At 45.9% G+C, this 27,660-nt stretch overlaps 1 protein-coding gene across 3 annotated transcripts; it reads left to right on the forward strand.

The window, feature by feature from the left end:
* Positions 1-161: 161 nt before the first annotated feature.
* LOC125404145 (cytochrome P450 4F4-like) lies at positions 162-27,660 on the forward strand. 3 transcript variants are annotated; one of them, XM_048439916.3, is made up of 13 exons: positions 162-284; positions 10,436-10,634; positions 14,142-14,286; positions 17,452-17,505; positions 17,596-17,723; positions 19,422-19,543; positions 20,718-20,988; positions 22,902-22,968; positions 23,151-23,280; positions 24,595-24,728; positions 24,818-24,882; positions 25,021-25,103; positions 25,432-27,660. In XM_048439916.3, exons 2-13 carry the CDS (start codon positions 10,437-10,439, stop codon positions 25,607-25,609), a joined length of 1,575 nt encoding a protein of 524 aa, XP_048295873.2. In that variant the 5' UTR covers positions 162-284; position 10,436; the 3' UTR covers positions 25,610-27,660. The 3 variants fall into 3 exon arrangements, with proteins under 3 accessions (XP_048295873.2, XP_048295876.2, XP_048295874.2); XM_048439919.3 differs by lacking the exon at positions 162-284 and adding an exon at positions 321-448; XM_048439917.3 differs by lacking the exon at positions 162-284 and adding an exon at positions 9,832-10,024.

Consider the following 27,660-nt stretch of genomic DNA (forward strand, 5'->3'; position numbering starts at 1 on the left):
AGGAGAAAAATCACACGACCCATCTAAAGTGGGGAGGTTACGTACCCTGTAGTCGAGGGATGATGACGTGTATGTATGCCACAGGCTGGGTTTGTGCCCGAGTATGGCACGTTTTTAGGCGGGGTCATGAGCAGCTAGCAGCTTCAGGGGAGGAGCCACCGCTCGGTGGTTTTTCTGAGAGGGTGGGGCTTGCAGAGGCAGAAATGGGACCCGGCTGGAGATTCCAGCCGAACAGTATCCTGGCAGTCGGAATCCGAGGAATACCTACAGCTCTAAAGGGAAAGGTACCCTAGCACACCTGCGTGGCTTTTGTAGTAAAAGTAAAAAAAAAAAAAAAAAAAAAAAAAAATAAGGAGCTTTGTTTAGTGACATTTACCCAGAAGAAGGGGAGAGACAAGTGGCTAGAGCAGGTAGAGGAGAAAACAGCTGGAGAAGCGCAGGTGTCTTAGTAAGTAGAATTGTGTGTGTGGTGGGACCCTGAGGGGCGTTGCAGGGAGTATGCCCATGTGGTGAGCAGCCCAAAGGGAGTACAAGAGTCTTTCTTAAAAGGTCAGAGATAAGAGGCTTAATTCCCCCGAGGCTATGGAGAGAGAGAGGGTATTGAGCTCAGATGATATGTTTGGTGGGGTTTGATGAGGCTAGTAAAGCTGTCACCCTACCCTGCCGATAGGGGAACAAGAAGATGTGGGTCTCTAAAACTCCATCAGGCCTAAATAGGTGTCCCAATGTTCAGAAGGAGAGAGATAGATCACCCTGATACTTTGATGTCTTCCTGAGGATCCCAGTGAGAGATGGTGGTGGTCAAAGGTGCCTGGGCCACCTGTTATGATTATGCTGGCCTTCCCTATCAGTACCTGTCCCTTTAAGAGACAAGCTCCGCTCACTCCCAGTCTCTCTCTGCCCACTGAAGCAAGCTTGTCTCAGCCCTCCTCTCTCTCTCTCTCTCTCTCTCTCTCTCTCTCTCTCTCTCTCTCTCTCTCTCTCTCTCTCTCTGAAGAGGCAGCTCTCTGACTCTCCCCCTCCTCTTCTCTCTCCTCCTCTCTCCTTCTCTGTCTCTCCCCCTCCTTCTTTCTCTCTCTCTGCTGTCTCTGTATCTTTCCCTTCCTTCCCTCTACTCTCCCAACATTTTCTTCCTAAATAAAACTTCATACTCCCCAAGCACTCTCTGCATGGCGTATTCTGTTTCCTGCCCATGGTCCCCTACTGTAGGATCTGCCATGGTCACTTGTGCCATAAATCTTTCACTGCCTCAGTCATCCGTGGCCAGATCTAGGAGGTCAGCTGAAGGGCTATCTGGGCTTGATGTCCCCATGGTGTGAGGGAAATGGGGGCAGCCAACACCTCAGTGCCCTTCTTGATGGCACCTTGGACATAGTCTGGATGGTTTATGAGGAACCAGACAGGCCCGGGTCCAGTGACCCTTCTGACTGCATTTGAAACAGGGACCCAGAGGTTCTTGGGCCTTGGGAGATCAGGGAGGCTGGGCAGTTGTTATGACTAGTTGAAAGGCATTTACTAGCATCAGGTATTTTGTTTTCATCTCTCCCACGGGATACCTTAAAGTTACTGCTAAGATTATGGAGTCAGGGGTCCTTTCTCTAGACGTTTAAGTTTGGCTCTCACATCAGGAAAACTCTGGGAGAAGAAGTAAGTCATTAGGAGTTGTTTTCTATCTGGGTTCTCAGGATCCATACTGGTATATTGTCAGAGGGCCTTTGTAAGGCAGTCTAGGAGCTGAGATGGGCTATCAGGTTTGTCCTGGATGACCTCTTGGATTTTTTCATAAATCACCTCTTAAAGGGTGGCCAGTCAGGAGGCAAGTTACAAACTGATCCCTAGCAAGGATGCCCCCTGGAGTGTTGTTAATTTAGGATTCTGGTCGGGGAATCCTTCAGCCCTGACTGGGTGGGCAGCCTGTCACTGAGAAAGGAGAAAGGGAAACCAGAGAAGCTGGAGAGGAAGAGAAGGGGCTATGGGCTGAGACTTGTGATGGAAAATAATGGCAAAATCATCTGGCTTAGGCGTCACAGCTAAGAGAAGTGGCTTTCTCTTGGATGGTTTATGTCATGTAGTCACTTTTATCAAGATGAAAGTGAAATTGTTTGTCTAAGTTTGTCCTTTCTAACCCTAGCAAAGACTTGTCAGCCATGTGGTGACCTCCATCCCAGTAAAGAGGACAACAGCTAAGGTGACAGCAAACCACACTGTTTCCTTTAAGATTACTTCTGTACATAGACTTTTTAACTATTATGTTAGGCTAACTATAGTGCTGAGTTTTAAATTAACCCTTTTGTTATCGATTTTACAGGGTTTTAGTCATACCCAATATGCTTACAAATCTTGAGGCCACAGGAAGTTATTTACAGAATAGTTTTACAGATCTTGAGATAAGATTTATACCTTAGCAAAAGTTCTAGAGTTAAACCAAAACCAAAGGAGTAGGAGATGATGAGTAGCAATATTCCTTTTGGAAATGGTCTGTCCCCTTATTTTGTTTTGTTCCCCTTTCTCTGTCACACAGCAGATGGCTCATGATATGGGACAGAAATTTTAGAAGAAACCTTTAAACAAGTGTGCTTGGGTCTAGAGGAGTGGAAGCCATACCTTAACTCTAGAGCCAGATTTTAATTCAAGTGGAACAGCATAAAACAACAGTCTAATGCCACTCATACCTAAAAGACACCGGAATCCCAGTAAAACTGTATCTAGTAAACTGAGAACAAAGAAGGATTGTAGCTAGGAAATTTTCATGTCCTGGCTGTAGACAGAGGATGCTGCAGAAGAGAGCTGAGAGAACCAGCCAGTGACGAGTGTGTGCAGGGTGTGCACATGTTGCACGGGCCTGCTCCTTTGTGTTCTCCCTCTCCTGCTAGGTCTCCGTTCTAGCTCCCACTTTGCAACCAACTCATACATTCATCTACGGTAACTTAAAAGACAGGACGCGTGCTCTGGATGGAACGTGTGTGCGTGGGGAGGAGACTAAGACAAAAACAGGCAGGGCTTGGAGAAGAGAAAATAGAAATAGGAAACTGGGAAATTTCTTTTCATTTCCCTGATCACTTTCAGTATTTGTAAAAGTCCCAAACAATATTAGACTCTAAGGTCTTATTAGGTGGCATTAGGTTATCTAAGAGGTATTGAAGATAAATTTTATTGCAAAAGTGAATTAATTTAGGGACCTTCAGGTAGGGAGTTGGGTGGAGAGGCTGGAAGTTTTTCTAAGAGGCATTGCAAGTGGAATAAGAGTGTACAGAAGACATTTTCCCATGGATGAAAGAAGGGGAGGAAAATGTCACTGCAGCCTGAAGTTGTGGGTGTCCCCATGACTCAGAGAGGACTGAACAAGGACCAAGTCATTCAGTGGGTTGTCACCACACTCAACAGGAGTCAAGGGCTTAGCCTGGCTAAGCCAACAGAAAGACTTGGTGCCTGGTACCAAGGCTCTTGTAGAATGGAAACTGAGCTCTAGGGGGAGGGGTCACATCTACACAAAAGGGTCGGGGAATCGGGTCACAAAAGTCATGGGGGTCTAAAGGAGCTCTGGGACTATGGGCAGCTTCAAGGGGAAAGTGGGAGAAGAGGGCAGGAAGGGGTACCATAGCTTGGTTTAGCCTAAGGAAATCACAGGATTGAAGCTCTACGAGGTGTGGGTTGGGGTTAAGTGAAGAGGACCACCCATAGCCTTAAAGGTCATGACTGGGGTTACTTCTGCCTCCAAGAGAACCAGAGGGGTTCCAGATAGTGAACAGTCACTTCCTCGGACTCAGGGAAATGTTTATATCCACCTAAGGGGAAATTTACCTAATTGCTGCTGGTGGATGGGGTGCTGAGCAATCGGTGAGCCAGAAGGTGAGTTTGTTGTGGATGGAGATGAGGGATAGGGTCCCAGTGTAGCTTAGACCGTGAGGAAACACAGACACAAGGAGAACCTATTCAGTCACAGAACCAATATAAATGTTATAACTTGGATGGAAAGGTATCCTGGCAACAGGGTACCAAAGAATACCATAAAGATGCACTGTACAACGAACCTTACACAGAGATTTATTGGGAGGGGAAAAACAGGACGGTGACTGCCTCTGCTCAGGTGAGAGACAGCAGCAAATAGAACAGGATACAGGGCTTATAGAGAGATTCTTGGGAAGGGGGTGGAACTTTTCAGGGTGGAGCTTTCCAGGATAGAGATTGGTGGGATTTCACATCCAGAGACTGGGCTTTTTAATCTGTAGGGTGAGGGCAGTTAGAGTATTTATGTGGGTGCAACCTGACAGTTAGAGGTCCTGGGGTAGGGATCTGGCCCCTGTTGTGCTTCAAGGGGCTTACAGTTTACACTAGATACAATGATTTATTGAGGTTTATTGGGGTACCAGCCCCCTAAACTCTCAGGATCCAGAAGGAACACTACAGAAAGTACTGGAACTGGCTAAAGTGATCCAAGGGTAAAAGGAACAAATCAACTCTGCTACCCCCTAAACCTCTCAGGATCCCCAAGAAACGAATCAACTCACATACTTCTCATCATGTCCTACTTATCCTTCTGTCCCATTTAAACTTCTGCAAATTTATTCTGCAAGTAAATTTCTAGTTTATATGCACATGTAGACACAATCAGTAATACTCTGGTGATAGCAAGGTACAGGGCTAGAATTCCTTCAGGGTCATAAAAGGCAGAGAACGATTTTCACACACAGTTGTAACTGTCAGATTTCTTTATGGCTCAGAGTGGGCGTGGTTTGTGAAAGCCTCTTTGAACTCTTAGAAGGAAGGAGGTTAACTAAAAGAGAAAGAGAGCGAGAGAGAAAGAGAGAGAGAGAGAGAGAGAGAGAGAGAGAGAGATATTAAGTCATTAGGGGAGCTTAGAAAGGAAATTCGTGTGCTACACTATATATTTAAATAACATAAGAGCTAAAAAGTTTGTAATCAGTAGGAGCCATGAGCAAGGCATGCCATGTTTTACCAGTGAGCAGAGGAAGAATCAGGTCGCTAGGAAACCTTTGTAAACAAGCAGGGGATCCTGTGACCTTTGGTCCACGTTAGCATATTCACCAAATGTTAGTTGATTAGAGGGGACCTCTCAACCCTAGAGATTACATCTACAGTAGCTAGATCAAAAGAAAAAAGAAAAACTATGGCTACTTTGTGCAATATCTGGAAGCTAATGCTTCCAGCCTTGGGCTAAGTGGCTGGGGCAGTTGTTCCCAAAGAAGCCTGAATGAGAAAAGATTCCTTTCTCTGAGGCTGGTTAAGTGATCCATAACTTCTTCCTGTGTCTCTGGGGGTAAAGGCAATAACAGTTAATTACCTAGACTAAGATCTTGTACCAATAAAACTAAAGTGAAGGTAAGTACAGAATATTAATAGTTTGTTAAGGTACAGCAGGGGCCAGTAGGTCTCACTCTCCTAAATCGGCTGTTAGAGGAAACAGGGTGCCCAGTTCTCCTTATCATGAGGGCAGACATGCTGTATCTTCCTTAGCCCCTGTTCTTTGAGGCTCTGACTATTTGTAAGGCTCCTCTCCTGGCCGGATGTCCTGCCATAAAAGATAACTGTGGGGAGCTAGCTTCTAAGTTTATATCAGGGAATGGGCATAGATTTGATTATGAGAACAAAGGTTTCTAGACTGTGTGAATACTTTCACACCAGGGCCCCATGGTGTGGGAAAAGGCAGCCCAGTATAACTGTGCATGAGGGAGTTATGCCCAATAATTGATTAATATACTGCTGGGTTTTTTTTTTTTAGGACGAGTCCTACTATGAAAAAGGGAGTGCTATGGCTTCACAGGGTTTTTACAGAAATGACAGCGAGTATTCAAAAGGCAAATATCCCCAGTGCCCTGAAGTTTGTGTGGTTCCTAGTGGGTCAGCTCATGGTTTCGTCAGCTGTATTACCACTGTATAAACCTGTGAGTCACAGCAACGATTCTATTTTTTCTTCTACAAATATCCATGAGAGAAGAGGCTGCAGAAGAAAAAAATAAGGGGCTAGAGAAGTGGCTTAGCTGTTAAAAGCATGTAGTGCTGTTGTAGAGGACTGGGGTTCAGATCCCAGCAACAGCTCACAATTGCCTGTATGATGTGGGATTTTCCTTTGTATGCTGTGATTATCACTGATAAATAAAGGAACTGCTTTGGGCCGATAACAGAGTTATAGGGGAACAAAGCTAGGCAGGGGAAACTAAACGGAATGCTGGGAGAAAGGAGGAGGAGTCAGAGAGAAGCCTTGGAGCCGCCGGAGACAGATGCTGGGAACTTTACCCGGTAAGCCACAGCCACGTGGTGATATACAGATTAATAGAAATGGGTTAAATTAATATACGAGTTAGCCAATGGGAAGGTTGAGCTAATGGGTCAAGCAGTGACTTAATTAATACAGTTTCTGTGTGATTATTTCGGGTGAGGGAAACAGCAAACACTGCACTAAGTGCTCCCTCTATGCAAAAGTTCCAGAAACAGCTTAAAAGGTGAGGACTTGCTTGACAAATGGTAGACCCCAAGGGCTAAGAAAAAGAAACAATAACAACAAAAACCAAAACAAAACAGGAAACAACCATGCAGGCAGTATATGGGCTGGTTGACTAGTACCCCAGAGTGCACATGAAACCTGACCAAATCTCTCCTGCAACTCCTTTCTTCCCCTCTACCTTCTCATTCTAGTCATGGCTGCCTGGTATTTTGATACAGCCAATCAGAATGTGTGTAGCCATATATGGGAGACAAAAAGGCAAAAATGTACAAAAGTCTCAACCCTGTTACATTTGAGGGTCTCATTGCTTGGGTAATAGCTCATCAGAAACCAGGTCTAATAAACTGCTCCCTGTCTCTTGGATTGGAAATCCTGCTATATAATGACTTCCAGGGTATGATCCAGAGGCAAAACATAGGCTAGAGCAGGAGCCACATACAGAATGAGAGGCAGATCCATAGACTTGGAACAAGAGTCAGCCCCAGACACTGGCCCAGAATATGCCTCGAGAGCAGAGAAGACAGGAAAAAGACTGCTCACTGGAGAGCGACTCCAAGCCACACAGAAGCTGGGAAAAGAGCATGAGCAAGGCCAAGGGGGAGCCTACGTATCAGGGGCCCGCTGTTTCAGTGAGTAGCACATACGTGGGAGGACTGGGAATAGAGATTTGTGCCCTTATACCCCAGTCTCAAAGGACCACAGCTATCAGCCATGCGGTGATGACATACACCTTTAATCCCAGCACTTGGGAGGCAGAGGCAGAGGTTTTCTGTGAGTTCAAGGCCAGCCTGGTCTACAGAGCATGTTCCAGAACAGCCAGGGCTACACAGAGAAACCCTGTCTCAAAAAAAAAATACCCAATATATATTAAGGTCTACTTTAAATTTAACTCAAAAAAATTGTGGTGGTGGTTTTGTTCTCTCCAGTGGGGGTTAACAATAGATGTCTCATGTAGGGCTGAACACAGCTTGATTTTATTTTTTTATTCTTCTCAAGCTGCTTCTAGAGCACAGGATATTTGGAGTGCTGATGGTTCATTTTCCTGCTCTGAACAGGCTTTGAGAGTTTGCTTAGGACTGGGATGGTGAAGGAATACAGGGTGGAGCAATGTAGACTTGCAGGTCCCTGGAGCTATGCTCCAACCTCCTGTGTGATTTTCAAAACAAACCCAGGCCTGCTTGTCACTGACTGCTGTGGGACATGTTGGCCTCCTGAGGGTGGAGGAGATTCCCTTTTTGCTGGCAGGATTGGGAATAGCAATAATACTAATATAAGGAAAAATACAATTCCATAATTATATTAATGTAACAAAATAATACTTCCTTAAGAAGCCTTCTTAGTAGTTCAAAGTGGGAGACTATATGTTTGTATGTATGAGTATGTATGAGTGTGTGCATTTGTGCAAGTGTATGTTTATGTATTTTGTCTGTGCGTGGAGGGAGGTAATTGTGTATAGCCTGGAAATTTCCAGTGAGCCTGTTTGTGTATGTGTGTGTTTATATAGTGCATTGGTATGTGTGTGTGTGTGTGTGTGTGTGTATGTATGTGTGTGTGTGTATAATGTATACAGTCTGAGGATGTGTATGTGTGTGTATATGTATATATGTGTATATGTTGTATGTGTATGTATGTGTGTGTATATGTATACAGTCTGAGGATGTGTGTGTATGTGTATGTACTGGGCTCACTGAACTGTCCATACTGGGCTGTGTGTACTGCTGGGGCAGCTGTTGGAGCCCTCTGGCCTTGCTCCCAGGTCAGGCCTTTGCAGTGCAAGCTCCACACTCCGCACCAGCACTGTCTTGGGAGCAGCTCTGAGACTCAGGGGTGTGTGTATGTGTGGATAAACGCCATATTCCTTTGGTCTTGGTGGGGTGGTTAAGAAACAGGCTCAGTACTGTGTCTCCCAGAGCCCCACCTTCCGCTGAAGTGAGCCCTAATGACCATAGTGCACACCTCCCTCAGCAAGTGGCTTTTAGCTCCTTCTTATCCTACCCCATTTCTTCATGGTGCTGGTGTTATTTCTTGGGGTCACCTCCCAAAGAGCTGCAAGACAGTTGAGACTATGTCTTAGGGTCACCTTCAAAAGAAGACGTTAAACTCTGGGGAATTTAAACAAACTAAGACGCATGTCTGTTCCAGAAATCCTTACCTCCATACCAACATGACCATATTACTGAACAGGAGTGAGAGGCCCAGATGGGCAACTTACTTGCTCAAGGCCCCTGTGAGACTCTCTGGCGTCAAGCCTGATGTTCAGAGCTTTCCTAAAAGGCTATGAGGGTCAAGGTCAGGGAATGCACAGGGATGGTTAAAGCTAGCCTATTCCCTGACAGCTATGACAAAGGGACCCAAGAATCTTACCTATGCCTGACTATGTCCTTATTCCTTCACAAAAGTAATGGCAAGCACAGTCTAGATGCTGGCCACAGTTGGTGCAAACAGGAAACTCATGGTCCGCATGTTAGTCTTCACACCAAAGTACACTGTGTCTCACAAGGCAGGTATATGGAGTTCTGCTATGCACCAACCGTGGTGCTAAGCAGTTTCTCTTTGGAATATTTAAATAACCAATGTACAAAATAGTAATTATTATCATTTTTAATTTTTTTATTAATTTTGTCTGTCCATATGTCTGTGTAGCATGTGCATTCAGAACCTTTGGAGGTGAAAGGAAGGTGTTGGGTCCCCTGACAACACAGTCACAGACTGTTGTGAGCTACCATGGTGGCACTGGGAATCAAACCCATTGAACCATTGCTCCGGCCATTGCTGGAGCGATTTAGTAGGGTAAATATTTTTGTAAGTGCCATCTATGCTTCATATAAGAACAAGAAAGGCCCCGAACTCTCCTGCCTGGACCGTATCTGCAGATAGCGGTTTACAGCCTCACTCTCACACACCTCCCCTCCTCCTTCCACACCTTAGTTCCAGCCCAGCCCAGCCTCAGCTGCGTTCTCCTAGCTTGGCTGTTGATCCCTGGAATCTGATCTGGGAGATCAATTATTGATAGCTTCTGGAGGAAATGTGGCTACCAATCTCTTGTGTTCCTTGGAGGCAAGTCTTGACTGCTGTCTGGCTGTGGACAGAGGTATTCCAGATCTTCCCAGTTCAGCACCAAGAAATCCTGCAGGCCTTTCTCCCACACGTAGGTGCTCCGAAGAAGTTCTGAGACACGCCTGACCCTGGCCTCCTGGAACCCGAAATCTAAGTTAATCATTGTTTAAAAACACAATATACCTTGCCTTTGGAAGAGTAGTAGGGCCTAAGAAGGTGGGGCTCAGTGCCACCTTTGCCCACAGTAGTGTTGCCTCCCACCACATGTGGGATTGGTCAAGTTCTGGGGATCTGACCCTGACTCAATTCCACTGTGCAGATGACTGGCTCAACCCACTTTTCTTGGCCTCCTGCCTAGTCCAGGAGGAAACAGTCCAGCCTGGGAAGGATTGGCTGGCACAGAGGAGCCCAGCCTCCCATCATTTCCTTTAGGCAATGACTCAAAGACAAAGAGGCCGAGAAGAGAAAGAGGAGCTGTGGGAGACACACCGTTCCTGAGAGAAGGTGCCAGGCTAGGGGAGGTGGAGCTGAAGGGTACTATCCTGGGTTAGGGAAAGACCTGCCCATGTCTGGGGTGGTGTCGTGGAGCCAGATGGCTAAAGAAGGGTGGCCACAGTGATTCGGCTGGTCATGAGTATATACTCATATATACCATATGGTGGCTTCTGGGTAACAGCTCCTCCTACTCCCATTCATGCAGTCTGGGACACTGTTCAGACTCCCCTGTTCCCTTTTTTCCTTTGCCATCTGCCTCTTGCCCTACTCAGGTCCCATTTTAATGCCATTTTACTGCATTGGGTCCCGACCATCACATGATTGGACACTGCGATTCACTGTCTCCATGTCCACTGTCATAGGATGTCCCTGTCCACTCCTGGAGACTCAGGAACTCAGATTCTATCATCTTTCTTGTAGGATGCCGTATCTGGATCTATCCTGGCTGGGACTGGGGCCCATGTCAGCCTCACCATGGCTTCTCTTTTTCTTGGTTGGGGCTTCCTGGCTTTTGGTCCGCTGCCTCACCCAGATCTTCACTTTGTATGAAAAATGTCGTCGCCTTCGTGGTTTCCCTCAGCCACCCAAGAGGAGTTGGTTTTGGGGTCACTTGGGCATGGTGAGTGTGGGGTATGAGGGTGCAGGGACCTCCCAGTGGTCAAGGGGTTGGTTGTGGGATGGCCTGGGATCTGGTATGAGGGGGCACAGACAGAGTCAGGGATTGGCGTGGGTTAGGGGCTGGGGTTTGAGGGTATAGAGATTCCCCCATTGGATCAGGCACTTGGCGGTAGGATGGATTAGGGTCTTAATGTGTTCCGTCTCAAGCTTTTCTCGCATCCCTGTTTGCTGGAGACCGGCTTGTGGGAGGGCGCCCAGGTCCCAGAGACGATGTGTAGAGTCAGAGTCATGATCTGGGGTTGAATCAGGGTGGCTGCCAGCAGCGTTTAATCAAAAAGGAACACATCATTTACACTCTATAGTTGCACATAAGATTAAAAGGGAGAGGAGGGGCACGTGAGCTGGGTGTGACTTGAGATCAGGGGATGTGGAATCTGGTATTGCCATAGGTAATCGTTACCAGTCATGTTAATAAAAGGGTCACAAGTTCATTTTACCAGAGATAAGGAGAAGAACTGTTTTACCAAGCGTGGACTTTCCTCAAACCCTGAGAGAATGGAGACCTTAGGAAAAGGACTTCTGGGAAGCAGACACTTATACCACACTTTCTTAGTCATTCTGTATGAACCTGTTCCCCTCATAATGTTCCAAAGGGGAAGGTCCTGGTGTCTTACTCTTTTCCCATTATTCCGTATAATTCTGACTTCTCTGTATTTATTAACTAAATTCTTGCCTTTAATGGCCTCAGGCTTTGTAGGCATTTTATCCTTGAGATCAGGGGTGTCTAGTAAGTTTCTAACATTCCTGTTCTTAGTGTAATTAGGAGGGCACAGTGAAATTCCCGATTCCACTGAGGTGGGGGTGTTTTCCAAAAAAATTATTTTGTTTAGAGAGGCTACTATTGTACACATTTTTATCCTTTATCAAAGCCCGCACAAAATTTCTCAAAGGGGAAGGCATTAATATTGATAACCTTTAAAAATAAAAGCAAAAAGGTGCTGGAGACATGTGGTCTAAAATGTCAAAATGCTGAAACTTTGTCAAGCAGCCATGGTGGCCATGCGGTCCATGCTACCTGCTCTCCTCTCCTAATCCACTCTGGATTTATTTCCAGCCATTTTTCATGTCTGCATGCACTAAAAGGCTCCCAGCATGCACCACACAGAACCAGAGCCCCCCTCACATTTCTTCACTGCCTGCAGCTTAGACCTCCCACAGGGTCCTGGTTCAGAGTCAGCTTCCTGTCTGGTCCGTTTCCTTCTGTCAGTCCATCTTTGAGTTTCTACTTTATTCCAGAAGGGACTTTTATGCCTCCCCCAATATACCTAGGGCCATAGGAGCATACTGCTCTGACCCTCACCTCCTGGATCATATCTTCCTTGGATTGCTCTTTTCTGCTTAGATGGATCACCGAGGCCTGTTGCACAATCTGGATGAGAGTGTACACTCATCCTCCCATGAGCCTTCCAGTGTTCTAACCTTTACCCAGTACTTGGACTTTGACATAAGCCCATTCTCTCCACTGGCTGACCTGGTCTCGTAGGTTCATTTACAACTTGCAGAGCTCACGGCGTGCATACAAGTCCTTGCACCGTGCACAGTGCCCTCTACCCTATGGGCGGTTGCTTATTAGGTGAGCTGCCACTCTCATGAAGACTTAGCGGTTCCCTGTGCTGTCCTGGGGTCTGCTGAGGCTGTGCCACCTCTAGAGGCTCCAGTGTTTGAACCCTTCCGCATAGCTGGAACTGAAGATTTCTGTAGTCAGAAGAGCACGTGAGAGAAACCTTGGGGACAAACCCTGAGGTCACACAGAAGTCCACACATGTCCCTATCAGGACCTTGCCTTGAGGCTTCACCTGGGGCTGGAACTGATTCTACCTGAGAAAATTAATCTTCTCAAGACAAATCTTCTCTGAGGCAGACAGTGTGACAATATTACTTCTTTCCTGACCATAAGGGTCCCTCTTGGTACTGAGAAATGACTGATAGAGACAGAGCAAGAAGAAGCAGGTATTTCCTCCTCCACTCTGCAACATCCAGACATGTTCACTGCAGAGGCTGTGTCACCTCCAGAGGCTTCAGGAGGAACCTGCTGAGGTGCTGAGGAAGGTGCATTAGAGATCTGCAGAGGAGCAGAAGCAAGGCACACACATACATGCACACACAAACAGTAACACTCACAAACACCCCCCACAAATGCATGCACACATACATGCATATACACATTCACATATGCACACATATGTGTAGTGACCTGACACATCATCTTGCACCAGCTAGCAATAGGGACAAATTTTTAAAAATTCATCACTGAGTGATTTTTGTCATTTTATCCACACTATAGAATACACTTAGTCAAACCAGCATAGCAGAGCCAACTGCACATCTACATGATGAGAGACCATGTACCCACTCACAGCATACAAACCTGTTCCTGTGATGCTGTTGAGGAGATTGCAGAAAAACTTTAGATCATGATATCTACCTAATTAAACATACATAAACATAAGAATTGTATAAGCAAAAAATTGTAAGTCAAAGATAATCTTCAGGTCTGTTATAATTTTATGTGACCAACATAGTATTTACAGTCTGTTGTTGATAAAACAAATCATTATGTGGGCTGGGGAAAGAGCTCAGTGGTTAAAATCACTGGCTGCTCTTCCACAGGACCTGGGTTCAATTACCAGCATCCACATGGCAGCTCACAACTTTCTGTAAGTCCAATTCCAGGGGATCCATCACCCTTACACAGCCAGACATTCAGGCAAAACACTAATGCACATAAAATAAATAAATGAGTCATTAAAATTCTTTATATAGCACAATTCGATACATAGCTATGTAGATAAACAAATGCACACATATAGATATAAATGAGAAAGAGAAGGAGATAAGGAGTGATTGATAGATGATAGATAGATAGATAGGTGATAGATGATAAATAGATGGTTGATAGATAGATAGATAGGTGATAGATTATAGATAGATAGATAGATAGATAGATAGATAGATAGATAGATAGATAGATAGATAGAGGTAGAGAATTTGGACTTATGCAATTGAGAAATCCTACAACACCACATGCAGATTAGAAGACCAGGAAGTTGGTGGTATAACAATGCAGTCTTAGAACAAAGGCTGAGAATGGAGTAAAGTGGAGTGTCAGATATAAATGCTGGAGTCCAAAGGTCAAAGATTCGAGTTTAGAAATCTGAGGGCACGAGAACCTGGTGTCTCAGCTTTGGAAGTGAGAGTGAATTTTCCCTTCCTCTGTCTCTTGCTTCATTTGGATCCTCAGTGGATTGAATGGGCTCCCCACACTGTGGATGGTGGGTCATCCTGACTCCGTCTACAATGTGAACACTGATGTGTTCTGAAAACACCATCACCAATATAGTCAGAAGTCAGGTTGCATCCTCTTTTGTGGGCAATTTTTAGCTCGGCCAATCTTATCCCTGAAAAGAGCCATCTCAGAAAGGATTGCCTGTGTCTATATTTTTTTCAGTCCCCTCCCACGGAAGAAGGCATGAAGGAGTTGACTGAGCTGGTGGCCACCTATCCCCAGGGTTTTATGACCTGGTTAGGTCCGATAGTTCCCCTCATCCATTTGTGTCACCCTGACACCGTCCGATCTGTCGTCAGTGCCTCAGGTATGTAGCCCCAGGAGCTGCTGGTGGCATGGCTGTGGGAATCTGAGAACTTCTGGTCCTGGCTTCCGTGTTTCTGTGTGTGGCCCCTGCAGTAACCTCACCTTTCCTTCCGCTGTACCTCTCAGCCTTCCTGTTCTTTCATGTGCTCACCAGCCCACTGGTGTCCTCTCTTCCCTTCCTGTCCTAGCATTCTTGGTACCCCTGGGATGCCAGGAGACCGCGAGCAAGGCTCTGTCCTAGAGGGACCCAGTCTTGAAGAGATGAGCACTCCAACACTTGTGGCCAGGGATCACCCTGGAGAAGATGAATGACGGCAGAAGGGAGAAGTGAGATCTCTGCTAGGGCGGGGGTGGGGGGGGGAGGCTTCCTGGAGGAGGAGATATGTCTAGACCAGACACAACCAGAGGACAGACCAGTGATGGTCCAGGAGAGACAGAGCTAGGCATCTGAAATGAAGACATCTACGCTGATGAAGGAATGTTGAAGTAGGGGCAGGCTGTGCAGGGTCTATGTATGCCTGCAGCCCATCCCGTTCCCGGCTTATGCTAATGAGGGATCCAACTGCTATTCTATTCCTCCTCTTCCTGTGCTTTGTCCATCATAAGGTCATTGCTCACCAACTAGGCCTAGAATCTCTCTTATGAAATTACACTCCAGCCTGGCCCACTTACCCTGCCCTTTGACATTACCATAGGGCATGGGGCAGGCTGAGGAGAAGAGAGCAGTCTTCTGTAGTGACCTGACTCTAACAACTGCCAAGCTGGCCCCTGGCTCTCTCTACATGGCAGATCTCTGACAGGTGTGGGTGGTAAAGACTCCCCTGGTTTGATTGAAGGAAATAAAGGGAATCTATAGACTATAAAGACCTGGGAGGATGGTCTTCCAGCATGGCTGAATCCAGCTTTTTAAGCTTTTAAGCTTTTCAGGTCTGTTTTACCTTCATATAGTCCATTTTCCTTTGGACTAAAGCCTTTTCATCAGAGTCTAAGTGATGATCCTCGGACATTCATTTCCAGGGGCAGCTTGATTTTCTTCTGGAGTCCCAGGCATTCTCGGCTTATTATTAGTTTTAATCTCCTGGCCTGAGACACAGGACAATTCCCTTTTTAAGTCACTCTGCACCAGGCTTTTTTCCATTTGGACCAAAACCAGCTCCCAAATCAAGACACAGAGACTTATTAGTTTTGAATATTCAGTCTGGCTAGCTTTTTAAACTTAAATTAACTTGTTTCTCTTTATTTATGTCTTGTCTCAGGGCTTTTTACCTTCTTTCTTTCTATATATCTTACTTTCCTGATGCTTGTTTGTCTGCCTGTTTGGCGACAGGCATCTCCCTTGAAACTCTTGCTTCTTCTTTTGTTCCTACCAATATTTTGAGGCTAAACTTCCCCTCCTATTTATTCTCATTGCCTGCTGGTCACACTTATTCTTTCTCTGCCTAGCTATAGGCCAATTAGCTCTTTATTAGACTAATCAGGTGCCTTACGCAGGTAAGGTAAAAACAAAACAAAACAAAAACAATAACAAAAAAACAGCAGCAACAACAAAAAATGCAACACATCTTTCATAATTAAACAAATGCAGAGTAAACAAAAGGAATACACTTTTGCCTACATAAAATAATATCCCATAACATTACTGCCTATGTTTGTTCTGGAAAAGTCTTGGGATCCTGGTACTAGTGCCTGGAAACACATGAGTAGGGGTTCAGGCTATAGATACACTGTTCCACACTCATGTCAAAGATACTCCACTTATAACCCCTAATACTAACCCTTAATCCTAAACCCTAAGCCTAAACCTAACCCTCTAATCCTAAAACTAACTTTAACCCTAACCCTAACCCTAACCCCAACCCCAACCCTAACCCTCTAACCCTAACCCTAATCCCTAACCCTCTAATCTTAACCCTAATCTTAACCCTAGCCCTAACTCTCTAATCCTAACTCTAACCTTAACCCTAACCCTAACCCTGACTGTGGGCAAGGGACTTGAGAGCCTGGGTTTCAATCTGGAGAATGGCATGGAAGGGAACCCAGGTTAATGCTGTGTTTGGGATCATAAGTGTGACTGTGTCTTTCTGCCCCTCTAACTCAAGGGCTGAGGATTAGTGGGAATAAAGATATTTGGAGGAATCCCAGGCAGGGCTCAACGCAGAGAACAAGAAAGTGTTGAATAGAATTCTCATAGCTCTATCTGCCTCTTGCACAGCTAATCCACTTCTCTAGCAGCCTCTTTCCTCTAACTCAGAGGTAGAAAGAAGATGTCCTTTACAGCCATCCTATTGTGCACTGTTAGGCATGCATGCTGGAGGAACCCTGACTGGTGGCCATCTGTGCAGTCTTCAGATGGGGATTGGGCTTTGAGACAAGATTTCTCTGTGTAGTCCTGGCTGTTCTGGAACTAGCTTTGTAGATTAGGCTGGCCTCCTACAGATCCACCTGCCTCTGTCTCCTGCATGCTGGGATTAAAGGCGTGCACCACCATGCTCAGCATCTTCCTGCTTTCGTGATGCCCCTCCTCTCCGCTCCAGGTGGGCACTGCATTGGCCCCAGCTTGCCCACTGCTGAAGTATCTGTTCTCTCTCCAGTTGGTCAGGTGATCTGAGGCAGGCTGGTGGGGCTGTGGCAGCCTTGCTAGGTAGCTGTGACACAGTATCTGACATAATCAATTTAAATGAGGGATAGGTCTTGGCTAATGGTTTCAAAGTCTTTTTGTGGGGATATATAACAGCTTATAATATGTTGGACAGTGCACACTAGGTATAGTCATGCCAGGGAAGACTATGTGTTTAGCCATGTTAACACGTTAGGTCATGTGCATCTGTGTCATGTGTTTTTCAGGAGATGACAGAAAGTACTGGGTGGATGGATGTGTAGGTCTTTGTAAGCTGGAAAAGGCGTTGTGCTGTTTTAGCTTGTTAAACTGTGTAGGAGCTATGTGAACACACACTTGGGTGTGTTGTGCAATGTCAGGCTGTACTTATACTAAAGCTTGGTCTGATTCCCGCCTACTTCTCCGCTACTCTCTGCTGCCTCTGCCCTTCTCCCCAATCTTGTCATGCTGGCCTGAGGTAGACATGTACACCCCTGATGAGGGCACCACATTCTTCCAAAGTTCATCCCCTTCATTCTCCTGGTCCCTGATCGTCCCTGTTCATGTCAGCTGCTGTTGCCCCGAAGGATGCCATCTTCTACAGCTTCCTGAAACCATGGCTTGGTGAGTCCCTACAGGTGAGATGACTGGGGACAGCCCTGGGGCCCAGAGAAAGTTGCCACCCTTGCCCACTGCCAATGGTCACCCTGCCAGGAGATGGGCTCTTGGTGAGTGCTGGTGACAAGTGGAACCGCCACCGTCGTATGCTGACCCCCGCCTTCCATTTCAACATCCTGAAGCCCTATGTGAAGATTTTCAATGAAAGCACCAACATCATGCATGTGAGTCTCTGGAACTCAGTTCTGCAGCTGGAGTCTGGAGGTGGGAGTGGTAAGGGACTTCAAACAGATCCAGGCCTCAGTCCTGGCTCTGAAGGGCCAGGCTGGCTCATTGCAGTTTCCCCCAGGGTTTGATTTCCCATATGTGATTTGGGATTAAAATCTTTGCTTTGTTTCCATGATGATACCATAGAGTCATGGCCCTGCATGTGGTGGGTGCTCAGGTGTTAATTTTTGATACACAGACACAGTCTGGCACTTTCAAACACTGGCTGCTTCTCTGGACAGGGTCTAGGTCCCTGGTGTTTTATGACCAGCTGTGGGCAGCTCAATTGATCCTGGCTCAATTCTCGCATGTTTGGAGCATGCAGACTTCAAGACAACTTAGAATGGACTCAGCAGGGAACACAGGTGGCACAGAGAGTTCCATGGCAGTGAGAGAAGCTAGGCAGGACCTGAAGTTCAGATTTACCTGGAACTGTAGCCTTATCATCTTAGCAACTTCTGTTGGTCAAATCATAAGCCAAACACAGAATCAAAAAGGGATCAAACAGGCTCTACCTTCTAATGGGCAAAGCCGGAAAATCACACTGTACTGGTGTACAAGACCTGGGGTGATGATCACAGAATGATTCCTTCCTTGCAAACTGATGTGCTAGCTTGTTTACTTGTCATGGATTTTGCTAGAACACACCAGATTCTGGGTTTAGATATAAAAGCCATTCTTACTCACTGCACTGTATACAGCATGTGTATCATTCCAGTTTTTATCATTTTTCAAAGGACTCCCCTTCCACGAGAGCAATGCAAGTGGGCTTCAATAGGCACATCTCATATGCTAACATAATATGATATTACAATAATATGACTGAGTCTTATATAATTTTAATAATAAGCTATAGTAAATATCATTATACATAATTTTTACTGAGTCTCAGGGAATCTGTTTTTATAACAAGCAGAATTTTGTCTTATTTTTACCCATGGAGAATCATCACTGTATTCTCAGGTTTTCTGCAATGACATTGGAGAAATAGCCCAAGTTAGGAACATCATAACAGCTCATTCTTGGCATGTCTAACAAAGTTTCTCAAGGAACAATGAAAGTCTATCATTCTCAACAAAGGGATAGTTTTGAAACCCACTTATGATAGTGACAGTAAGAGGAATACCATGTAGTGAGTGCTTACCATAGGCTAGAGCTGATGCTAAGACCCAATCCAATAATCTACACTAGCCAAATTAACTTCCATGAGTCTGTGAGGTATATGGGTTACCTTTTCTCATTAATGATAAACCTGAAGGTCATATATATCAGAGACCTTGTTCAAGTTATCATGCAGGAAGGGAGCACAGGTGGTACATGGTTTCCTTTCAGTTTAGCAGACACTAGATCAGAATAACTTAGGTTTTCCTAAAGATGTGACAGACAAGAACTAGGAAGGGAAATGGAATGACTGAGGGAGCACATAGCATGGGAATCAGAGCTTGATCTTAAACTCTGAACTCCTGAGCCAGTCTTGGGTCATCATCTGCTATAGTAACAACTTCCATAGTTCCTCAGTTTAGGTTATCTCTGAGGTCAGGTATCTGGGGTGAAGATTCCAGAAGGCTGGTTTGAAGGCGTCCATTGTGATTGTGGTTGGGTAGAGTCTCAGGGAACCAAGATCCAATTATGTCACTGTCTATTTTTCTACCAAGGACAAGTGGCTGCACTTGGTGTCAGGGGGTAGCACTCGTCTGGACATGTTTCAGAACATCAGCCTCATGACCTTGGACACTTTGCAGAGATGTGTCTTCAGCTTCAGCAGCAACTGTCAGGAGTGAGTTCCAACTCTGGGCCTTGGAACCCAGTCTGTAGAATCAAGGCAAGAGGTGGCAGAGGGGAGGCTGGCTGAGCAGTGGAAGAACCCTATGGAGAAAGTGGGTCAGAACCCCCCCCCCCCCCGGGGAATGCGGCAGCCCCTCCCATGTGGTGAAATTGTTCAGAAACGGGCACAGAGATTCAGATAGACAGATAATGGCATCTGGCATGAGGCATTTGGGGAAGAGGTTGGGAGAGTGGACGGTAACTAAAGCATACAGACACTAAAAGCCAGGGAAAGTGTGGAACTTCATACTGTGGTTTCTAGGAAACCATGAAAGGTCTTCATGAGCTCTCTTTCTATAACAATGTATCTAAGGTTACCAAACAGAGGAGTTTTTTAGCTCATTGTATCGATACATTTTGATTTCATTGTTTTTTGGGTCTGTGACAAACTTATATTATGGAGGAAGCACGTATTGGAGGAAACACGGGAAGTTAGAACGTTGAGACAGAAAAAATGCAGGATTTTAACACCCCTTTAACATCACTCCATACTTGAAATGACAAAGGCAATACCATCCTGCTCTGGCTCTGTTTTGTGTTTGCTTAGCTATTTCTCAGCCCTCTAACCCTCTCCCCTCAATAGTCATAACACATTTGAGGTTTCCACGGCCTTGACTAGGGTATAGATGCATTAACCAAAAGAACTGGTAAGCTGTCTAAATCAACTGTTCTGCCAGGAGCACACATAGTAGACCAAAGACAAGCATAGTTAGAGCAGAGCTCTGAAGATGGTGTCTGCCCTTCTAAAGAAAATACAATTGACAGACAAGGGAGGGAACCGGCCATGGGACAACTGGAAGAATTGATGAGTTCCGATCTGGGTGGACAATGTTAGGGAGCAGAGCAGGACCGAACCCTGTGTCAGAGAGGAGAGAGAGGGGTCTGGCGTCCACACGATGCTGTGGATGCCTAGGGAAATGCCTAGGCTTGTGGGAATGGAATAAAGGGAGAGAAGAGATTGAGTGTTCAGGGCCCATGTTTATCACGTGTTGCTATCTTTGCCAGATTAGTTGGGCTACTCGGGCTAACAAGCTAATCCTGTGGGGAAATGGTTCCCACCACCTGCTGAGGAATGCACCTCTGATTTTAGGTGCATTCTTGCTTCCTTTCATGCTCCCCTTGTACAGGAAGCCTAGCGAGTACATCACTGCCATCCTTGAGCTCAGTGCCCTGGTGGTGAAAAGAAACGAGCAGCTGCTTCTGCACATAGACCCGCTCTACCGCCTCACACCTGATGGAATGCACTTCTACAAGGCCTGCCGCCTGGTGCATGACTTCACTGATGCCGTCATCCAGAAGCGACGTCAGACTCTGCCCAGTCACGGCGGTGATGATGTCATTAAGGCCAAGACCAAGTCAAAGACTCTGGACTTCATTGATGTGCTGCTGCTAAGCAAGGTGAGCTTCTTAAGAGGTGCAATGGAGCTTTTAAAAATTAATTAGCTGAGGTTTTTTGTTTTGTTTTGTTTTTCTTTTAGATAGAGTCTCACTGTGTAGGCCAGGCTGCCCTCAATCTCATGTTCCTCTTGCCTCAACTTCCTCAGTGCTGGGAATACAGATGGGTGTCAGCCTTTAGGTTTTATATTGCTTTTTTGAGATGTGTCTTACTATGTTGCCAGGCTCATCTTCAGGGCTGGGTGAATGGATCTGCCTGCCCCAACTTCTGATACTACATGCTTGTACAATCCCTCATAACTTAAAAAAATGATTAATTTTTTATGTGTATGACCATTTGCTTGCATGTACACCACGTGTGTGGTTGGTACCTGCAGAGGCCAGAAAAGAGCATTGAATCCCATAGAACTGAAGTTATAGATGATTGTAAGCTACCATAGGGTGAGGATGCTCTTAATCAATGAACCATCTTTCCTGCCCCAACACTTTATGATTTTAAGAAGAACAGAATGGATGCTGATATTGAATGCAAGATGATAGCGTCCAAAGGAAATAAGATAAGTTCTCCAGATTTAGACCCAAGGATGGAACAGGAGAGTCAGGAAGGAATCAAAACGCAAGTTGAGAAAAGCCGGAGAGGGAATGTATTTGGAAAATCCTAATTGAGTGATAAAGAAGGAAGGAGGGTCAGCTTACTTTTTGACCACACACAGTGTGGCATCATCTGTCCTCATACATTGCCATCTTGCCCCTATTTCTCCTGTCATTCTAAACCTTTCAGACCTGAAGACACAACCTTTGGTGACAAAGCAGATGGCAGTAAAGGAAGAATTGGTAAAAAGGAAATCCACTCTCCTCACCTAGTGAACAAAACAAATGACTTAGAGCAATGGTTCTCAGTCTTCGTAAAGCTGTGACCTTTTAATGCTCTTCCTCATGTTGTGGTGACTCCTCCCCCAACCATAAAACAGTTTTTTGTTGCTGCTTCATAACTGTAATTTTGTTACTGTTATGAATCATAATGTAAATATGTTTGGAGATAGAGGTTTGCCACAGATTGAGAACCACTGACTTAGAGCAATGTTTAATCTCTACACTGCCTAGACAAGGTACCATGCAAGGTGGCTAGTCACTCTTTTCCACAGAAATCACTCATCATACAGAAGTGGAAAATATCCACAGCTCTTTGATTCCTTCAGCTAGGAAAAAAAAAACAGGAAGTGGGGGAGCCAAGAATAATGCCTGTGTGTTGGGGATTCTGATGATGGTGACTGAAAGGAAAAACATCGGTTCACGACCACCAGGACCAAGTTCTCAGCAAAAAGGAGATTTATTTACCCTAGAGTGACAGAGGGCAGGACATAGAGACGAAGACAGGAGATAAGGGGACAATGGAATAGGGGAAGGAAGGCAGGGAAAGGGCCAGGGGTATATGTCCTTGAGTGGTGAAAAACACCTCTGGATTGAGTGTAGACAGACATGGCACATAGGAAATGGCAGTTTATAAAGGTAAAATGGCAAAGCCTTTATTAGGATGAGGTGTTTAGTATTAATTGTGCATGCTAATTAGGTGAGCCAAAGGGGGCTTTTGATTGTTGGACTTCAATCCTTTATAGGGGAACTTGGTTGCCAGCCTCGGGAGGAGGAAGTGACCAAATAAGGAAATAGACTTTGGTGGCTAGCTTTAGGAATGTAATCTAATGGGTTGGGTTTTTGTTTTTTTTTTTCAGCAGGAGTTGTGGAAAGGACAAGGCTTGACAGAGTCATGCTAGCCACAGTCCTTTCAGTGACCAAGAGAAATTCAGGAGTACAGAGGCTTTGTGTGCCTGGTTGGAAAAGGATCTCCAGATCCTATTTTTTGTTAGACACAGGAATCTTCAGAAGTGTTGTAATGTTAGACCTTGTCTTGTTTCCAGGATGAAGACGGAAAGGCATTGTCGGACGAGGACATCCGAGCTGAGGCTGACACCTTCATGTTCAGGGGTGAGGGTTTCACTGTAAGACCAGAGAAGGGGTAGGAGTATCTCCATCTCAGGAAGCTGGGTCCTTCCATTCCCTATATTGTATCTTTCCCCATCCCTCCTGAGGACTTGACCGCTTGAGTGCTGTCCACTTATTGGTACTGAAACAGCCCGGAGACCCAAGCCTCATTGCCCACTCTGCAGGCCATGACACCACAGCCAGTGGGCTCTCCTGGATCCTGTACAACCTAGCGAAACACCCTGAATACCAGGAGCGCTGTCGGCAGGAGGTGCGGGATCTTCTTAAGGACAGAGCATCTACAGAGATTGAGTGGTGAGTGCAGGCCCTGCTGACCTGTTCCCAAGCCCCTCCTGGTGGGGAAGGGAACTCTTTACAAGATCCTCCTGTTACTGGCTGGTGGGCGAGGCATCTATTTCACCAGCAAAGAAAAGGTTTATGCATAGGAACATAAAGATGTGGACTTCAAAGAGAATTACTGATGAGATAACATGATGTGGGGGCAGATGATGCTATTTTGCATGTTTCGAGTAAATGAACTTCCCTTCCCCTCTACCACTTCTGTCCTAAATAACATTTTCCCATGGTTTTCCTTCCTGATAGGTTGTTCATCTGCTCCCTAATTACTTCCTTACTATTCTTCCAGGGATTCACAGGGAATTCATTTATTCTGGGGATAAAAGACACATCTATGTTGTCTTGAACCTGTGATTCATCCATGCATCCAGTCTTTGCTCACCAAACCCTCTCACACTGTCTTTCCATCCTAATCTTGTGCTCAGCTTAGTCTGTGCTAAGGACTCAGCCCAGAGACCATCCTTCCAGAAGCGCTCAGCTTGGTGGGAGAACAGTCATTGGGCAAGACACCCCTAGGACACACAAGCAGGCATGGGGTAGAGTATACAAGAAGCAAGGGTGGAAGAAAAGGATATGTCTCATCAGGAAAGTCACTAAATATCTGTGTCTGGATATCTAAATATCTGGAGAATAGGGGGGTAGGACCAAGGATGATGTGGGCTGGTGGAGGAGGAAGACAGTAGAACTGGGAGTAGGTGACTTGGAGCAGAAGGGATGTGGGAAAGAGAAAAATATAAAGAGGAATGGAGAAGGGGAGATGGAGGGTAAAGAAGTGGGAAGGGGATGAGGAGGAGGGACAGGAAGAGGAACTCTGAGCGAAGACAAGATGAGAGGAGAGAACTATACAGCAAGGAAAGGAAAAGCAAGAGGCATGAGAGGAGCCCAGCAGTGGTGGCATTCGCCTTTAATCCCAGCACTTGGGAGGCAGAGGCAGGCAGATCTCTGTGAGTTCAAGGCCAGCCTGGTCTACAAGAGCTAGTTCCAGGGGAAAAAGAAGAAGGAGGAGGAGGAAAAAGAGGAAGAGTAAGAAGAGAAAGAGGAAGAAGAGGAGGAGGAGGAAGAGGAGGAGGAGGAGGAAGAGGAATAGGAGGAAAAGGAGGAAGAGGAAGAGGAGGAAGAAGAAGCAGAAGCAGCAGCTAAATTTTCTCCAGAATTTTCTTAATTCTTTGATCATTTTGGGATTATTTTACCACTGTGGGGAAAGGTTAAGTGGGCAACACAGGGCTGGCAGCCTCTGTCTCGCTCCTGGTAATTGTGTATTGGTTTCCTCAGGGACGACCTGAACCAGCTGCCCTTCTTGACCATGTGCATCAAGGAGAGTCTGCGGCTGCATCCTCCAGTCGCAATGGTCTCTCGCTGCTGCACCCAGGACATTTGCCTCCCAGATGGCAGGGTCATCCCTAAAGGTAGCCGCAGAATAGGGAAGAATGGTCCTGGGCACTCAGCAAGGTTTATCAGGTCGCAAGTTTACCCTGCCTGTCCCTTTTCCCCACAGGTGTCATCTGCGTTATCGATATTTTTGGAATCCATCACAACCCAACTGTGTGGCAGGACCCTGAGGTGCGCTGTGCCCCATTCTTATTCATCCCCTAGTGGACCCAAGATATCAGACCTCACTTTTCCCCGGCACACTCAAGACTCTGTCTCTGGCTGTGCTGATAAATGCCACTCATTTATCATGGCTGGTCTCCTCTGCAGGTCTATGACCCCTTCCGCTTTGATCCAGAGAACATCCAGGATAGGTCACCTCTAGCATTTATTCCCTTCTCGGCAGGACCCAGGTGAGGATTATGGAGCGGGATCTGGGCCTGGTGGTGAGGAAAGGCGGAGTTGAGATAGTCAGTTTCTAGTCCCCTCCCCCCACTTCCAAATCAAATTAAAAACCGAGTTTTGGGGGATTTCCAAGAGCGGCCACAGATGCTCAGAGCGCTGCCCTCCCGCTGTGGTCTGAACTCGGGACGAGTTAAGTTTTAAGTGGAGTCCTCGATTTATTAAGCATCCCTCGCTGCTCCTAGGCTGCCTGTTGCAGCAGCGGACCAGGTCAGGTTGGTTCTTATGGTGCCCATCTGGGTTCCCGCACAGTCAGAGTTCTCACCCCGCCCTCCGCAGGAACTGCATCGGACAGACTTTTGCCATGAACGAGATGAAGGTGGCGCTGGCGCTCACACTGCTGCGTTTCCGCGTCCTGCCCGACGACAAGGAGCCGCGCCGGAAGCCTGAACTCATCCTGCGCGCGGAGGGCGGGCTGTGGCTGAGGGTGGAGCCGCTGAGCTCTGGGGCACACTGACCCACCCACTTTGCCCCGGACTTCCTAGTAGGTAGATAGATAGGCGTGAGTCTGCCTTTGTAGATTGCAAAGCACAAACTGTGCTGTTACCTTGCGGTTACCCTGCAAGCAGGGGCTGTAAGGAATCCATTCATTAACCAGGATGGTTAATTTGAGCCAAAGATCCCTGACTTCCTCTGGATGATCACAGGGTCCCATGATGAGGGTTCACTCTCTAGTCAAGCTGCACTACTCTGGAGCCAAGGGGAGGTGAATGAGCAGGAGAGGGACCAGGATGAGGGGACCGGGTGAGATTCAGATCCTCAGAGGCAAACACTTAGCACCACCTTGACGCCCATTCTAATCTCAACTTCTCTTCTTCTTTCACTGCGGGATTCTAATTCTGTGGGTTCTAAGTTACTATGGCTATTAAATCTAACAAGCCATTATTTTGCTTTGTTTTTGAGATGCTGCTGCACTCTGTTGTCCTGGGTCATTCTCAAATTGCTGGTCTTAAAGGAAACTCAGCTTAAGCCTTCCAGCCATTTGAGACTGCAGTCTTTGGGACACTGTCTGTATCAGGCTAGTCCTGGCTCTTATGTAGTATGTTTGATCATTGTGCTCTTGTGCCCGTTTTCTCTCGTGAGAGGAACCCAAGGAGGTTGTTTTCAGCACTGTGGACAGCAACGGCCGGGGCCTTCCTACTCTGGCTGTTGGGGAGGGGGGGGGCATGGAACCCAAGGTCTGAGTGCCCTTGGCATACTGCAGGCCTAGTAGCTTAGTGGAGCACCCCTGCTCAGCACAGGTAAAGCCTTGCTGTCCCACATTTAAAAAAAAAAAAACACTCAGGGAAAAATAGTAAAACAGGACTCCAAAAGAGATTTTTAAAAATGTTTAGTGTCCTCCTTTGGAAGCCACATTTGTTTTCTTTGCCTTTAGTTTTACTCTAAGTGTTTTCCTTATTCCTATTCACAGAATTCCATTCACAGAAGTAAGAAAAATAGGAAAAGAATATCCTTTATTATTCTGACATGTAATCACTGGTAGCACTCTCTCACAGAACTGGTAAAAGTGAGTCAGCTCTCCCCACCTAGAGAACAAAGGCCATGCCCTGGAGCAGTGTTTAACCTCTAATTGCCAAAATAAATTTTGATGATGAAATCATTCTATTTGCTAGTCCTCTCACTTTCCAACAACTCCAAAAGAGGCAACCCAGTCCTGGAGCTGGACTTTTTGTTATCCTTTGATGTCTAGAAGAGACATTGTTGCCACAGGGTAACCCCATTTTAACACCTTTATATATGTGTGTATTATATATCTTAGGAAGCTTCTACAGTAGTAGGTTTCCATATGATATTTTGAGTGCCCTTAATGTTAATTATCCCTCCCCATATTCCTCATCTATCTTTCCCCATTAAACTCTTTTTGTATCATTATTTCCCTTTAACACTTTATACCACTTTCTTCTGGCCTCTTTCCTAGAAATCCTGCCTTCATGGCTTCTTACTAATTTCCTGTCCTTTATGGGCATACCACATGGTTTCCAGCCACTTGTCTTTTGAGAACTCTCTGTTCAGTTGCATGCATTGTTTTTTTAAAATGGGTTGTTGGTTTTCTTGACGTTTCATTGCAACTTTTGAAGTTAGATGAAATGCCTTTGTATTATGAGATGGTTATGGGCCAACAAGGATAAGAAGTGATTTTAAAGTGATGTATTTTATTGTCAAAATGACAAGGAGTGGAATTGTGGTGGTTATATTGGTAGTCAACTGGACATAGTCGAAATTCATGTCAGAGACAAACTTCTGTTCATGTCTATGAGGAATTATGTAGATCAGCTAGCTTCCGGCCATGGCTGTGAGGGATTGTGCAGATTATGTTAACTGGAATGGGAAGACCAGCCTAACTGCCAGGAGACAATAAAGAATAAGGTGAGTGGAGTTGAGCAACAATGTTCTTCTGCCTGTTGCCTGGCTGAGGATATGTGATCAGCTGCCCTGATCTGATGTCACCAACTGTCACAGTTGACTGTGCCCTCTAACTGTGATGCAAAATAAACCTTCCTCCATTAA

Source organism: Myodes glareolus, chromosome 6 (genome assembly GCF_982192425.1).
Source record: "Myodes glareolus chromosome 6, mMyoGla1.1, whole genome shotgun sequence".
Classification (NCBI taxonomy): Eukaryota; Metazoa; Chordata; class Mammalia; order Rodentia; family Cricetidae; genus Myodes; species Myodes glareolus.